At 45.9% G+C, this 15,795-nt stretch overlaps 1 protein-coding gene across 5 annotated transcripts; it reads right to left on the reverse strand.

Moving 5' to 3' along the window:
* Positions 1-266: 266 nt before the first annotated feature.
* On the reverse strand, positions 267-15,231 carry LOC147905158 (SAGA-associated factor-like protein). Of its 5 annotated transcripts, none has more exons than XM_087396968.1 (6): positions 15,093-15,231; positions 12,637-12,739; positions 12,376-12,476; positions 11,968-12,285; positions 883-1,104; positions 267-661 (listed from the first exon to the last, which is right to left on the reverse strand). In XM_087396968.1, the coding sequence occupies exons 3-6, from the start codon at positions 12,403-12,405 to the stop codon at positions 584-586; spliced, it is 648 nt and encodes a 215-aa protein (XP_087253094.1). In that variant the 5' UTR covers positions 12,406-12,476; positions 12,637-12,739; positions 15,093-15,231; the 3' UTR covers positions 267-583. The 5 variants fall into 5 exon arrangements, with proteins under 5 accessions (XP_087253094.1, XP_087253097.1, XP_087253090.1 ...); XM_087396971.1 differs by lacking the exon at positions 15,093-15,231 and adding an exon at positions 14,683-15,080 and having other exon boundaries at positions 12,376-12,432; XM_087396964.1 differs by lacking the exon at positions 15,093-15,231 and adding an exon at positions 14,683-15,080.
* Between the last annotated feature and the right edge of the window lie 564 nt (positions 15,232-15,795).

Raw genomic sequence — 15,795 nt, forward strand, 5'->3', positions numbered from 1 at the left:
TGTCCTACTTGCATGTCCACAAGGTACGTCTAGGGTGCATTTCCATTTTTTGTTTCACTAGGATATTCCATCCATAGGCTAGACAATGCATCCATTGGGCGATGGCAATGCGCTTCATTCACTTACCCACATTAAATTCTGGTAGCCTGAGGGCTGAGACCACTGCAACCACAGGGATTCCTATCTTGCTCAATAAAAGATTATTTGCTTCTTTTTAAGGGAAAAACACAACACAAAATGCATGTTCACATGCATCTTTAAGCCTCAAAAAATAGGGGAAATCAACAACCTTATTCGTGCCAGCTTACATCTGAAATATTAGCCTGCTGGGAGAACTTCACATCTGAACACACAACATGAACTCGTTTTCCTTGTGGTACTTATGACTCTAAAAAAAAAGCAATACATCACAGCCATGAAAGTGAAATGTACTTTTCATTTAAAACCCTCACTAATTTCCTATATCTCTGGCCCTGTGCTTATGTGGTCCTAAATTATGAGTCACAGTGCAAGCACCATATGCGATTCACTGTACTTTATACCCTTTACTTCTGTATTCGTTTGAATGTATACCATTTATACTTCAAGTTTGCCTCAATGAGCTTCGAGGCATCCTCTTTAGAGCCTGTGCAGGTTTCGACATCTCCTCAAAAGCCAATACCTGCAAGAACAATTTGTAAGAAACAGTAATACTTATACTTGTAAGAAACAGTAATACTTATACTTGCTTGGATCAGATGGAAAATATTATTAACCCTACTGGCTAGCTTATAGTTTATGTTGAATACTTCATTTTAGACTAGTGAAGATTTGACATGTGCCCTCTTACATAGGTCAAAACACTATCCATTACAAATTCTGAGTGATCTATAGCCACTGCACCTTTTCCTCATCTTCATGACTGTCATCAGATGTACCCTCTTCTGCCCCAGTTCTTTGCAAGTCTTCTGGAGTCAAAGCCAGGGTCCTAGTTGGTGTTCGACTGGAAGTCTGAGAACCAACAGCTCCTAGACCAGTGGAAAATGATGGAGCTGAGCTCGACCGCGCCCTCCTTTGTGTAGCTGAGTTTGTATTTCGAGTGGTTTTCAGCCTTGCTTTTCTTCCCTGCCACGACAGTCCTACAACCATTACAACTGCAAGCCTCCTAAGATATCACATACTTGTACGACAGGAAGAATTCTCTGCATGAATGCATTGCACCCCTGAAGTATAAGTATACAAGCAGTGCTGGAAGAATACATTTCTAAGAGATTGTAGGAAATGGGCATTCAGGGACCTTCTGAATTGAGCACAACAAACCATTGCTAACACTACCTGAAAACCAGAAAAGTAAAGCCTCCAAGACATGCAACCCTCCACCAGGGATAATTGTCAACTTACAATCAGTATTCAGACAAACCATTGCTAACACTACATGAAAGTAAAGCCTCCAAGACTTGCAACCCTCGACTTACAATCATTATTCACATCATGCCAAAAACACCTTCCAAATACGACCCACTTGCCAGCAACATGTTGAAGGACATTCCACACGCATTCAAAAGCTTTTAAATTAGCTGCTGCCCACTCTGCTTCCTCCCCGCTAGCCCATCCCCCCCTCTCTTCCTGCTAATCCCCTTTCCTCTTCTTTCCCCACCCCCCCAGCCTGCTTTGGGCTGGTTATCAGCCCGTTTTTGGGCTGGTCTGCTTCCTACACCGCCCCAGCCTTGCCAAGGGGCCCTTGCCCCCTTCCGCTCCGTCTACCCCTAGGTCCTAGCCCCTCTGAGGGGTTTCTGGCAGGCAGACAAGGGTATTTGTTACCCTTTTAGGATGGCTTCCAGCCCCCGATTTAAGGGCCTTCCTCACCTCTGATTTTTTTCATTCGACCCCACCCACTCAAGCGCAAACAGCTTCTGCAACTCAGTGACATTTTTAAATTTTAATTGATAATTTTTTAAGTCGTATTTTACTCTCTTTTTTTCCCAACGGGGGGGGGGGGGCACCTCTTCCCCACCCCCATCCCCATCCCCCTTCATTTTTGGCCTGCCCTCTGGGTAGCCTTAGCAACGTTGCAAATTGGGCAAAGCAGAAATTAGGCATTTTTAGAACTTTTGAAAGTGCATGTTTCCTATTGGACAATATGTTGATACTTGGCTTCTCTTCATTAGCTCCACTATGGACTTGAATGCAGACTTAAAGTGGTTGACTCTCTCTCTCTCTTTGACTCTCTCTCTCTCTCTCTCTTCTTCTTTATCTCCTGAAGTCTCTCTCTCCTTCTTATCTCCTGAAGTCTTCCTACACACTTTGGCCTCACTTCGCACCCGATCACACCAGCTGCAGATTGAAATAGGAGGATGGAAAGATATGCCAAAAGAGAGCAGAAAATGCCAATTATGTGACCAGGGAATGGCAGAAACTGAAGAACACATGGTAATGATATGCCCTTACTATACTCACATCCGGAAAGCATTTGGCTCTCTTCTCGAGGGACATAACAGACTGGCTGATATGCTACATAGCGGGTCACCCCCAGCTTTAGGAACGTTTGTCTATAAGCTTTTCAAGCACAGGAACTCACCTAAGACATAAAGGTAGTTTCTCTTAATACCCTCCCCTCCAAGGGAGGAGTCTTTGTGTACGAGGATTTTGTATTGCTCAGGTCCCATAGGCCGATTTTTGGTCTTCAGAGGACGATAATATATTCTTCTTCTTCTTCTTCTTCTCTCTCTCTCTCTCTCTCTCTTCTTCTTTATCTCCCGAAGTCTCTCTCTCTCCTTCTTTATCTCCAGAAGTCTTCCTACACACCATCTCCACCTTTTCTCGCTCCCCCCTCTCCCACCCCCCCCCCCCCTCTCTCTCTCTCCTTTATCTTCCTCCACACCATCTCCATTGGATTCTTTTTGTTTGCTTTTTTTATCTTGGGCAGGCCTTCTGAATGATTAAATATCATTCACCTTGTTCCTTGTCCCTTTTGCTTTCTCTTGCTAGCAGGTGGCTGTTTTGTTTGACAAAAAGATAGGAATTCAAAAGGCGACCTTTAGTGTGGCCAAGAGGGGCTCTCATGGCAGGTACGGAAATCTATTCTCTCCCTTCAAGATCCAGCAGTAGTGGGACACACTGTTGGCCTTATCCCTATGTGACAATAGGTTCGAAGTTGATTCTAGGCGAGCTTAGCCCTTGTAGTTGAACACATCCAGGATGTCACCATCTATGGGAGGGAGGTTTTCCAACTCCATCTTGGCTCCTTGAATACCACTTAGGCACCCTGGTGAAGCAGAGCCCAATTTACCTTGATCTCATTTGGTTTTGGCCAACCACGGTCTATAGTGGATGATATGGAGACGATGCATCATGTACATAGGTATTTGAATACGCTGCGCTTCACAAGCCTCCCCAAGTAGTACAAGTTTGTTTTGTTTCTATTGGTACTCTCAAGCGACGGAGTCACAAAGGTGCAGTTGATTGTAGACGACCCGGACACCCTACAAGAGGAGGTACTTCTAGAGACCCTCGAAGGAGGCGTCTTCAGACAATAGATCAAGGTTTCGAGTAGACCAAGGCAACATCTACATTGCAAATACATGGACCATTTGGCCAAGCATCCCATGCTTTGCAATCTGTCCCTCCTCTCACCCCCAAGGCTCCGCATACCATCAGCAAAAGGGCACGGAAGGTAGGACCTGCCCCCCACCTAGTCAAAAGCCATAGCCACCTCAGTCGCAAACCCATTAGGTCGACCCTTCGAAGGGGGACTGGACTACAGTGGAGGGCAAGAAAGTGAGCAGCACAGCAATGAACTAGACCACATGGGGCAGCAAGTAAGAATGGGACCTCAGCCAAAGGCCTCTTTGTAGAGAGGTGTCCTGAGCGATAGGTTTCTCCTACGAGGGAGAAGTTCTTTGACCTTCCACTAGAGGCGGTGCCTCAAACACAGGGCAAGCTCCATTGACACAAGGTCAGGCGGTTTCAGACCAACGTCAAAGATCCCTCCTTTCATTGTCCTATACGTGCCCCAAGACACAAGGCAAGCTCCACTGACACAAGTTTAGGCGGTCTTAGGACCAACGTCAAAGATCCCTCCTTTCACTGTCCTATCCCTCCCCCTCACCACCGCCCCAGCCCCCACTCCTCGCTCACCCCAGTTGACCTTTCCCCTCGCCTTGCTCTCCTTCTACAGACTACTATGGCTTCCCCCCTCCCTCTTTACTAGTAGACCGGCCCGCCTCTCCACCCTCTCATCCCTCTCTATCACCTTCATCTCCTCCTCGGTTGACTGTGATCACACTTGGTACACATCATCAGAGATCCCTCCTTTCACTATCCTATTCCTCCCAATCATCACCCTTCCCCTCACCACCGCCCCACACCCCACTCCTCATTCACGCCTTGCGCAGACTACTACGGCTTTCCCCCTCCCTCTCCGCCAGTACACCAGCCCCCCTCTCCACCCTCTCATCCCTCTCTATCATCATCATCTCCTCCTCAATCGACTATGATCACCCTTGGCACACATCCTCCTAAGCCATGCCACCCACCCGCACAAGCTCAGGTTCTTTGGCTAACCCCACCTCCCCCCACCCCTCTCAGAGCCTTGCCCAAGCTTCTTCGAGCTTTTCCTTGCGACGTCCTAGCCCGGTTCTTCCCTAAACTCAAACTTGTTCTTTTAGCTTGTAGGGCACCAGCCTTGCCCAAGCCATCCACTTCCACATGAGTTCTGGCACCTAGTGCATTGGAGCTACACGAAGATACCGAAGGATTACCATTCGCCTTGGAGATCTCAGCATTGATCTTGTAGCCCTTGAAGGGTGGCACGGGTAGCGCCACTTGCCTGTTTTGGGATTTCAACTTTGTGGCCAAAAGGAGACGAGGAGTGGCCTGGAGTTCTCTTCAACCTCATGTTGAGAGTCCAAATGATGGAGGAGTGGCTTTGGAAACTGTAGCTAGCACATGGTCACATCGCCACCTTTCATATTGCAGACGTGGTTGCGGTTGTGGGGTGGTAGTGATCCACTTAAAGAGAAGTGAGAAGCAGAGATTTGGACTACTCCCATCTAAGCCCCCAGCAAAGTCCACTTGCTCAGAAGTGGCGGGGCTTCCAGCCATTGGAAGTGTTAGAAAAGTGACCACTCACAAAGAGGGTATCCCGCAGTGGAAGACTGATAGTTACCTAGGAATTACATGCAGAAGTGTTCACTATGGAATCAATGCTTCAACAAGGGTGTGTACTTCACAACATTCATGCATATGTGCAGACCAGTAAATAGACAATGCTCAGGGAAAAATATAGAAGCAACACTCTTATTTCTGTCCGTCCACAAACTGGACAAGATACAATACCAAAAGGTCCTTCTACTAAATGCCTAGCACCTCTAGATCTCTAAGCCCTCGTGCTCCACTGAGCGTATGTAGACTCTCAATCCAAAGGTTCCCTCCACCTTGCTGTCTGGAAACCAGCCTAGGGGGGCAGCACCTACTATCTCAGCCTGCAACTCCTCTAGGTCTCCTTCACCCTTTGGGAATAGGCCCAAGGAAGCCCTAACTGCTGCTCCTGTCTGCTGTGTATTGGCTGCTTCAGGAGATGAGATATGAAGCCCCAAGGGCCACCTTTTATAGGCCCAAGGGCCTGCCCCAAAAAAACTGACCAGCAGCCTGCTTCTGGCCGACCCAAACAGGCTGACCAGCCTACTGCAAAACCACCCCCTTAGTGGCTCTCAAAACTAGCCGGCACCCTTCTTTTGATCAGCCTTCTTCTTTTTGCAATCTTTCACAAAATGTCCTAGCTCATCGTAGTAGAAGCACTTCTTCTCTTTCTTCCTCCTCTTCTTCTTGTCTTCGTCTGAAGAGTCCGCTCCGTCATTAGTTTTTGGCTTATATCCCTCAAAGTCGTCCAAGCCTCGTAAGAAGTGTTTGACATCTGTATATGCGGCAGTACTGCATCCGCCGCATACCCACAATGATAGCCAAAGCTTCCGCATCCCGGATATGCGATGCTCTCACTAAAATAGGGTCTACAGGGGTTGTAACCACCGCCAAGGTTAATGTGGCTAGAGTAGTCACGATGGCCTGAGGTATCAGCTCCATCCCCATTGCAATCCCCATGACTCCCTCAACACCAAGTGGCTCCGGACCTTCATTTTTCCCAATGGGTAGTTGAACACGTCGAGCTTGCCTATCTCACCAAATGTATTCATTCACCATGATATGAACTGAAATAGGAAAAGGGTTTAGAGTGTCGTACACCTATCTGAACCTGAGCCTCCCGTCTGGGTACAATCCTTCATATCTCCGTGAGTTGATTCCTCTGAGCAATGAATCAAAGTCGTCCTTCAGCAAGATCCTTGCCTTCAAGCTCCACTTCAAAAGAACTTCCGTCACGGTTCTGATACCATGCTAGAAAAGTGACCTCTCACATGGAGAGTATCCCAAAGCGGAAGACTGATAGTTAGCCCAGGAATTACATGCGGAAGTGTTCACTACGGAATCAATGCTTCAACAAGTGAGTGTACTTCACAACATTCATGTGTATGTGCAGACTAGCAAATAGATAATGCTCAGAGACAAATATAGAAACGACACTTTATATTTCCTTCCTTCCACAAACTAGACAAGATAAATACCAAAAGGAATGCCTGATCTCTCAGGCCCCGTGCTCCACTAAGCATAAGTAGACTCTTTGTCCAAAGGATCCCTCCACCTTGCTGTCTGGAAACCAGCCTAGGTGGGCAGCACCTACTAGCTCAGTCTGCAACTCCTCTATGTCTCCTTCACCCTCTGGGAATAGGCCCAAGGAAGCCCTAACTGCTGCTCCTGTCTGCTGCGTATTGGCTACTCCAAGTGATGAGATATGAGGCCCCAAGGGCCACCTTTTACAGGCCCAAGGGCCTGCCCCAAAAAAACCGACCAGCAGCCTGCTTCTGGCCGACCCAAACAGGCCGACCAGCCTACTGCAAAACACCCCTTAGCGGCTCTCAAAACTAGGGCTGCAGCAGCCCAGCCCCTTTGCTGGCTTGTGGGCCGACTTTGTTGGCTGGCCCAACCACAATTAGGCATGTCAACATCCACAAGTGTGCACGTCAACAACCACAGCACTTGAGCTTATGACATGAGTTACAGAGACCCCTTGTGAGGTGGTTTGTGCATATTCTCATGTTCCGAGAGCACACGTTCTTAGCCATGGACATCCGCATAGTTGCACGAAAAGCACGTTTCGTGACAGGAAACGGAAACGGCGAAACGGAAACGCCGTTTCGTCAAGAAACGGCGTTTCGTTTTTGCTGTTTTTCCCAAAAACCCTAAAAACGGGTTTTCCCTGTTTTCTTTCAGAAATTCGCTGCGGCCTGCTCCGTTTTTCGCCGCCTCCCGCTTTCTTTCAGCCTCCTTCCTGAATCCAGCCTCCTTCCAGCATCCTTTCAGCATCCTTCAAGCTCTCTCCATCCCATCCTTTGCTCTTGGACCTGCCCTCACCTCCATCCTTCTCTGAGCTCTCTCCATCCTCTTCATCCTTTGCTCCATCTTCTCCATCCTTGGCAGCCTGCTCTCCTGACTCCATCCCTCCATCCTTCTTCTCTCCATCCTCTCTTTAATCTTACCTTCTACCTCTCCATCCTCCTCCTCTCCATTCTCCTTCACTTCTACCTCTCCATCCTCTCCATCCTCTTTTACAAATTACCTCTATCTCTCCATCCTCCTTCTACAGTCTACCTCCCATCCTTTCTCACGAGTCACTTGTGACCTCTCCATCCTCCTTCTCACCTCTCCATCCTCCTCAATGCCGAGAGATGCTTATTGGGTCCATGTCTCCCTCCTGGATAGTTATAAAGGAGGCGGTGGCTCCAAGAAGTGGAGATGCAACTATTGCGGCATAAGCAAGACGGGGTCTGTCACACGGGTGAAAGACCATCTAGCAGGTGTTCCCTGCAAGGATGTAGGACCTTGTGAGTTCGTGCCTACTGCAGTGAAAGGTGGCCTAGCAGAATGGAAGCGTGCGCGTATGGCAGCCTTGGCTGCAAAAAGTGGAGGACAAGGGCTGCAAGATGAAGAAGAGGCTGCTGACACTGAGCCATTGGATGATGCCAGCACATTGGGTTCTGCAAAGAGAAGTAGAGGGGCATCAACTACATCGAGCGCAGGTCCTAGTGCCACAAGAACACCCTTGCCACATGGATCAATTAGTGTGGATGCTAGTGCGGGGAAAAGAGGATCACTGCAAAGGTCTAGCATTCAAGCACGCTTGCAAAAGCAAGCAGTGAAGGAGGCCACTAGTGAGCTCACAAAGCTCTTCATACAATGTGCAATACCCTTTCATGTGGCGAAGACTACATGATGGAGGAAGGCCATGAGAGCCGTAAGCCGCATTGGGTATGAATGGGAAGGGCCTACATATGAGGCCTTGCGGACAAGAGAGCTAAGAAGAGAGAGGGAATGTGTGGAAGACCAAATGAAGCCCTTGAAAGAGACTTGGAAAAAATATGGATGCACACTCTTATGCGATGGATGGTCAGATGCACGCAAGAGGAATGTGTACAATATTTTAGTATCTTCTTGCAAGGGAACCATGTTCTTGAGAGCCATAGACGCTTCCGCTGCAGGTACAGTGATTATAGGGCTGTATATTTGGGAGCATTTACGGGCAGCCATTATGGAGATAGGTGTTGAGTATGTGGTGCAGGTGGTGACAGATAATGGCAGCAATTGTGTGTCAATGGGTGCCATGTTAGAAGATGAGTTCCCTAAGATTGTGTGGACACCCTGTGCCTCACATTGCCTTGATCTTTTGATCGAGGACCTAGGGAAGATACCTTGGATTGATGCCATCTTCTCCACAGCCCGCAGTATCGTGAAGTTTGTCACGAAGAGACCCAAAGTCCTCAGCATCTATCGGGCTTACAGTGACCTTGAGCTATTGAAACCTCCAACCACAAGGTTTGCTTACATGTTCATAGTGGTGGAGAGGCTTGTGCGAGTGCGCCAGGGCTTGTTGCGCACGGTTGTGTCTCGGGAGTGGGGAGATTGGGATGATAGAGGCCAAGCAAAGTCTATCAAATTTTTTCGCATGATCATGGATGAGTCTTGGTGGAATGAGGCGGAGGCATTAATCAAATCGATTAATCCTATCTACACGGTGCTTCGCATCACAGACATGGAGGGAAGCACATTAGGGCTCTTGTACGAGTTTATGGACAAGATTGGAGAGGCCCTCAACAGAAACACTTCCCTATCGCCTGATAAGTAAGACTTTTTACTTTTGTAATATGTATAATTATTGCAGTTACTAAATGGCAATTTGTTATCATGAAGCCTGGAATTTTCAGATATATATTATGTATGTACTATTATCTATAGTCTATGAATTTTGCATGCATAATGCATTCTAATTTCTTGTGGCATGATTTAGGGTTGAGTCCATCCGTGCTATATGGAATAAGCGGTGGAATTGGTTCCACCGCCCAATCCATGCGGTGGCACATGTATTGCATCCGCTCTGGCGCAGTCAAGAGCAATATGAGAATGACGAGTTGGAGGAGGGGATGCAACAGTATCTACAAAATTGGACGGGTGGTGACTTGGAGATGCAACGAAGACTGGAGGATGAACTTCTATTGTTCCGCAATCATAGCCTCTCCTTTGGTCGACCTACAGCTAGGCTCCGAGAGACACAGTTGCAACCTGTCTCCTGGTGGGAGAAATATGGCAACTGTACTCCTACTTTGGTAAGAGTCTAAGAGACAAGTTCCAACGCCACTAGTTGGAGCTTAGTCGTTAAGTAATTTGAAGTTTTATCTACTACAAATATGTTTAAAGTTATCAAGTTCCTGATACTTATCTCGGCTTAATTGGCTTATGGCAGAAACGCCTTGCTATACGTGTTCTCTCACAGGACTGCAGTTCCGGTCCTTGTGAGAGGAACTGGAGCACTTGGGCCCTCTTTCACACAAAGAAGAGGAACAGATTGAGCACGGCTCAATTGGAGCGGTTGGTGTTTTGTCATTGCAACCTCCGTCTCCTTGAGTTCACCGCCGGCTGCCCCGAACCTCGCCAAGTGAATGTAGACAAGGTGGACGTGGAGAAGATGGAGGTCATACCAGATATCCCACGGGAGGAGCTGGACATATACACCATGTTGTATGAGGAGCTGTCAACACCAGCACACCACACACGATCATACACTCAACCATCTGGAGATGGTGCTAGTACTTCAGTTGCACCCGATGGTCCTGATCCTGATGTTGATGATTCTTCTTCAGACAGTGACACAGATGCCTCGAACTTATCTGAGGACGCAGAGGATGACGATGACGAGGAGGCCATGGATGATGCAGATGATCAGTAGTCCTGCTGTTTTTTTATATCATCCATGAGTGCTTTTATTTTGAGTCTTGCATGACTCATGAGTCATGAGTCATGAATCATGATCATGAAATTTGTGGACCATGAATCATGATCATCTATGGAGTCTGGACATTGAATACTTTCAAGTTTCAAGTTTCAAGTTTCAAGTTTCAACTTGTGTGCTAAGTTTAAACTTTTAAGTACTTCAAACTTCTAAATTTCAGATTCTTGTAATGCCAAACTTGTTAGTCATGACTCATGATACATGTTGATTTCAGATTATTGAAGCATCATTCAAGAATTTAAAATCATAGAGGCATGAATCATGAATGATGCATTGATGCTTGAAGGCTGAAGCCTGAAGCTTCAGCCTTCAAGTATAGATAATTGTAATTTGTATTATGTATGATTTGCACTCTATTGATAATTATATTATGTATAAAAAATAAATTTTTATACATAAATTGTATCATATTGCCGTTTCTTCCGTTTCCGTTTCGGCGGGGCCCGGAAACTCCGTTTCTTCCGTTTCTTCCGTTTCCGTTTCGGCTGGTAACTATGGACATCCGTATAGACAAGGTGCCTTCTTCTAGGAAGGGGCCAGACATATGGTTCTCCGCAATGGGACAAAAAAGGGGGGGGTGCATCTCGATGGGACAAGCCCTAGCCCTGGAGCTATGTGAGCTCATAAAGGGACGCATAATGTAGATGGGACTGAGGATGGGGCATGCCCGAGTAGAGATCCTCGACGCTTGCCACAGCAAAGATCACCCTTTTGGAGATAGTTGACAAAGTGCCTTCCAGATATGGATTCTTAGATTGTTGGAAGAGACGTCAACCACCTGGATTTCAAGGACAAGCTCGAGGGGGCTGCCTTTGCTGCCATGCCTTCTTTCGATGTGGGAGCAGTTAGACGCAGTCCATCCCTCTCGCCAAAGACTTGTGTTCTTTGCAGAGGACGGTATCTAGGAGACAGTGGCCAGCATCACAGCCTTGAATATCTAGGTAGCGCGCTGTCATATACTGATGGGGGGCAGCAGATTCAGCCTGTAGCCACCCTCGTCCACATCTGGCATGATATCATTTACACCCTATGGCAGCAGGACACGGAGGACCTAGGAAGAATGCCAAAAGTCAGGAGTGTTTCTGCAACACATGGCCTGCAGGCATTTTTTACATTATCATGGATCAAGGTAACCAGGTTGCATAACCCCCCACCCTGGTTGTTGGCACCTGTTTCTGGACACTCGAGGCAGTGAGCTGGGCCCAGAGAAACAGATAGCATTCCCCTTTTGATTGTCAAGCGTCCCATTGATTGCTGATCTGTATCGTTTTCTCAAATTTTATTTTTTTTTGGTAAAAAAGCTTTTAAATTTCAATGCCTGCTCTGCCATGATTTTTCATGCTCAAGACAAAGAGCGATAAGCACAGAAATTCAGCTTAATCCCATCAAAAGAGTGTACCACATTCATAAAATTAAGAGATGTAGTTATATGAAGCTAGAAAAAAAGCAATTTCACATTCATAAAACTGAGAAGATTAATATTTGCTTTCGTCAAAACAGTGCTTCCAAATATAGCAAAACAGCCCAGAAAAAAAGTATGTGGTAAGTAAAGAAGTTTTGAAGATAAATGTAAAATGAAAAAAGAAAACACAAACCTTTCCCATACATTTTTCAAGGTGTGGTGCAAAACGTCCTGCCATGATATTCCGACCGCAATTCATGCACTCAAAAACTTCAGTGGCCACTGCTGGATGAGCCTGTCCAAAAATATCTACTGCATACTTATTACTTGATTCCAAACCACTTGTTGTGGGATCGCCAACAAGAGTTCTGGCTTGGGAAGAAAGCTGAATTTCCTCCTCTTCATCTATATTAAGCCTTGGATCCATTCCCAGGCGTGCTGCACGATGAGCTTCCGAAGCAACATCCACTATCAGGGAATCCAGGATGTCGGCAAACACAGTTGCCACTTGCTGCAATAGGAGATTGAACCTTGATTTAGGTGGAGGGAAAGAACAGAACCTGACTGCCAATGATGTCAGTTGTGTGATTTGATATTTCACCTTCTGAGATTTCTGGTCTTCAAGTTCCATGGCTTCGTGTCAAATCTTTCACTGCAGCTGCATCTCTTTCTAAAAATAAAATTCTACAGCCAATGGGCAACCTAAAGACAAAAAAGAGCTGTGATGCAGTATATGTTCAAAAAACCATGAAACAACTTGCTAAACTTATCTCATATAAAGTCGGAAAATTGTTTTGTTTAAATATCCCAAGCAGTATGCCAAGATTACGTAAGAGCAAGTTTAGTAACATACTTTGGTTACCTCAGAAACTCGAAAACACATGTGAGCCAGCTGCAAAGTAAACTGGCCAAATCTTATACAAAAATTCTCAGAGACATGCACATTTCAGGTAAAGGGTTTCAACCTGCAAAATTTCAATGCAGGAGCATGAGCGGCAGCATCATTATGAACAATCAAATATCGTTGAATTTCGCAACCACACTGCAAAGAGTGCTCAGCAAAGATAACATAGGACAAAAACCATCACATACAATCACAGAAGGATCATGATACAAGTGACTACCGACATGTAAGTACTAACACTACGTAAGATCAAGATGCTCCCTTGTGTCATGACAAGAAAGGAAATAGAACAAAAAATCAGTCACATACAATCACAGATGTGACTACTGTCATGCATTACACAAAATAAGACCCAGGTGCTCCTTTTTCCTAAGCTAGAGAGAATGTTACTTGTCATGACCGTGGTCGATTTGGTGCGCACACCTTAAGGTAAGGTGAGTTAAGGGTGTTTTGAAATGCTTCAAATCGTACAGTGTGCTTCTTCTGGTTTTTCTTTTTAGGGGTGTTCGGTGCTTTTTGCTTTTTAAGAGGTTTTTCCCTAAAACTCACCTAGATGACGATGCCTTCGCATGCAACTCCTCTGCATGAGCTTTGGGATTCCTTCTGCTCTCAGGTCTGCAAGTTTTGGCTCTCTCACAATTCTGTCAAACCCTTGCCTCTCTGAGCCCTTCCCTCTCTCAGCTCTTCTCATCCCTAAATCCTTCTCACACCTCTCTCTCTGCCCTGGCCTTCACTTCATTCTCAGCCTTCCCTCCCCTCCTTATCTCAGCCCCCTGTCTCGCCCCCTTTGCCTCTCGGCCCCCTCTCAGCACTACTTCATTCTCAGAGTCAGCGCTCCTTCTCAGCCCTCTATGCCCTTGCCCTCCTTCAAGACTCGGCCCCTTTTCATTCTCAGCCCTCATTCTTGAGTCTCACGCCCCTCTCATCCTTGTCTACATCTCATATGAATATTTTCCCTACCCTTCTCCCTTTTTACAGCTTTAAGCAATGTAATTTTTCAAAAGCTTGCACCTTAAAATTTCAGAAATAAGATTCTTTTCAAAGCTTGCACATAACCTAAAGACTTGTACAACCAAGGTCATGATGATCAAGAAATCCGCATGGTTACTTGGCAATGGGCATTTCTTTGATGCCATGTTTCCTGTAATTGATTCTCGTGTGCATGTAATTGACAATTATAATAATGAAATATCTACTTGCAATTCTAGTCAGGCACTAATCTATTAATTTCGAGGCCACACCACACTGCCATTATTACCACACCATACAAGAGTCTCTTTTGTGACTTTTCCTAGTTTGTAAAATGGAACTGGTTTGAAAGTTTAACAAAGAAAATACCAGAACAGAGTTTAGGTCCACAATCCTCTATAATTGCTTGAAGAAGTCATGTATCATTTAATCTCAATCTCATTCAAGTCGTTCATTGTGTAACAATTACACTTGTGAAAGTGCAGAAGCGTGCAATGCTAACTGGAGAGAGAGAGAGAGAAAGAGAGAGAGAGAGAGAGAGAGAGAGAGAGTCTATTAATGTCCACGGGAGACCAACAGGTCTATGGGACAGCAAAAAAAACCATCTAGTACATCTGCTTAGGGAGGGCCCATAGCAACTCCTAAGGAGTGTGAAACTCCATTATTTAGGGTACCTACATAATATCTAAAAACAAAATCGGCCAGACATCAGTTTAAGACTGAGATCTTCCAGCAGGCTTGGGTGCCTTACAAGGCCAGAAGCAGGTGGCTGTGCTGACGAGGCCAAGTAAAGTAAGTTTTAGGCAACCGTTTGAAACATCAAGGAAGCCACCAGCTGTGTGCGTGTTGAGGGGAGGGGGGGTTGGGGCGCAGAGATCACATTTTTTCACTGTCATTCTCAATTCCTACATCCTATGCATCTCATTCATCATACGCTTTTGGTATTCTTTTCGTAGGTGAGAGATTAAAACTCTATGTCATCAAGGAGAACTCAAAAAGACAAATCACAGCAAGGAGGACCAGCCTATTACTTACAGTCGACACTGTTCTCGGATGAACCAACGTAGCCCGTTCCCTTCCTTCCCCACTTTAACTTCGACTGCGAGCCTTGTGGAGAACGACAATGCTTCGTAAAGATTCGAAATGACGTCGCCGATAAGCTACTTTGCAGCCTCGATTCTGACTCTACTACTTTATTGCGTTGCTACAAAAGGTTGTATGTCTGCCTAGAGGGGAGCTATCTACAGGTCTTTTTTGGAGAAAAATCCCAAGTCAGAATACACAGACGAGGCAAACGAGTTTTCCAAACTAGAAAGCGGAACAGGAACAGGCTGTGAAGAAGAGAGAGCGAGGACGTGAGTGTGTGATACCAAGATGTTCACGTTAATCTCTCTCTCATCGTTCTCCAAGAGTTTTTAAACAAAGTGGCTAACACATTAGCTCACCTAAAATTGAACTCCTGCACATGCATCATAACGAGATGCAAGGATCAACCATGGATTATTATGCTCTTGGTCCCTCCCACCTTTGGGTCACATTGATGGCAAAGTTAAAGGATGCCCTTTTGTCTCTCCTATGTTTTCGGATTGGAAGCACATACTCTCCCGCGTGCTGGGAACCTTCATTGGTTGAAGGTGCTCATGCCTCCATTGGCTTGGTAGGAACCTCGTTGCGCTTACATTCTCTAGTCCAAAGGAATTTGTCATGTGGATGATGTGCTTGATGGGGCCGGTATGATTATATCTTTTCCTACAATTGTTAGACAATATGCCTTGGGACATCATTATAGACCTCTTTGGTCTTTATTGTCTCACAGATGTTGCATGCTTTTCAGCCCATACCTATCTTGAGATTCTTGACCACCTCAAAGACTTGGTTCACTAATCCAAAGATCATGTTTGCAGTACACTATCATTATATCTGATATCACGGTTGCATCTATATAGAAGGTTTTGATGCCTTCCCCTTGGGATTTCTCTCCATGCCAATGGCATCTGGTCTATGAAATGCTCCTCTTGGTGGTGGCATTAAAGATTACATCACATTTGGGCTTCCAAACTCCCTCTTAGGCAAAAGTTCTTTTGGACAGTTTTACTTGGAGTTCTCCCTTTTGGATAACTTTTGGCTCATTGTCATATTGCTCCTACC

The sequence above is a fragment of the Dipteris shenzhenensis genome, chromosome 2 (assembly GCF_047967505.1).
Source record: "Dipteris shenzhenensis isolate YYH24624 ecotype China chromosome 2, Dip_SZ_1.0, whole genome shotgun sequence".
Lineage (NCBI taxonomy): Eukaryota > Viridiplantae > Streptophyta > Polypodiopsida > Gleicheniales > Dipteridaceae > Dipteris > Dipteris shenzhenensis.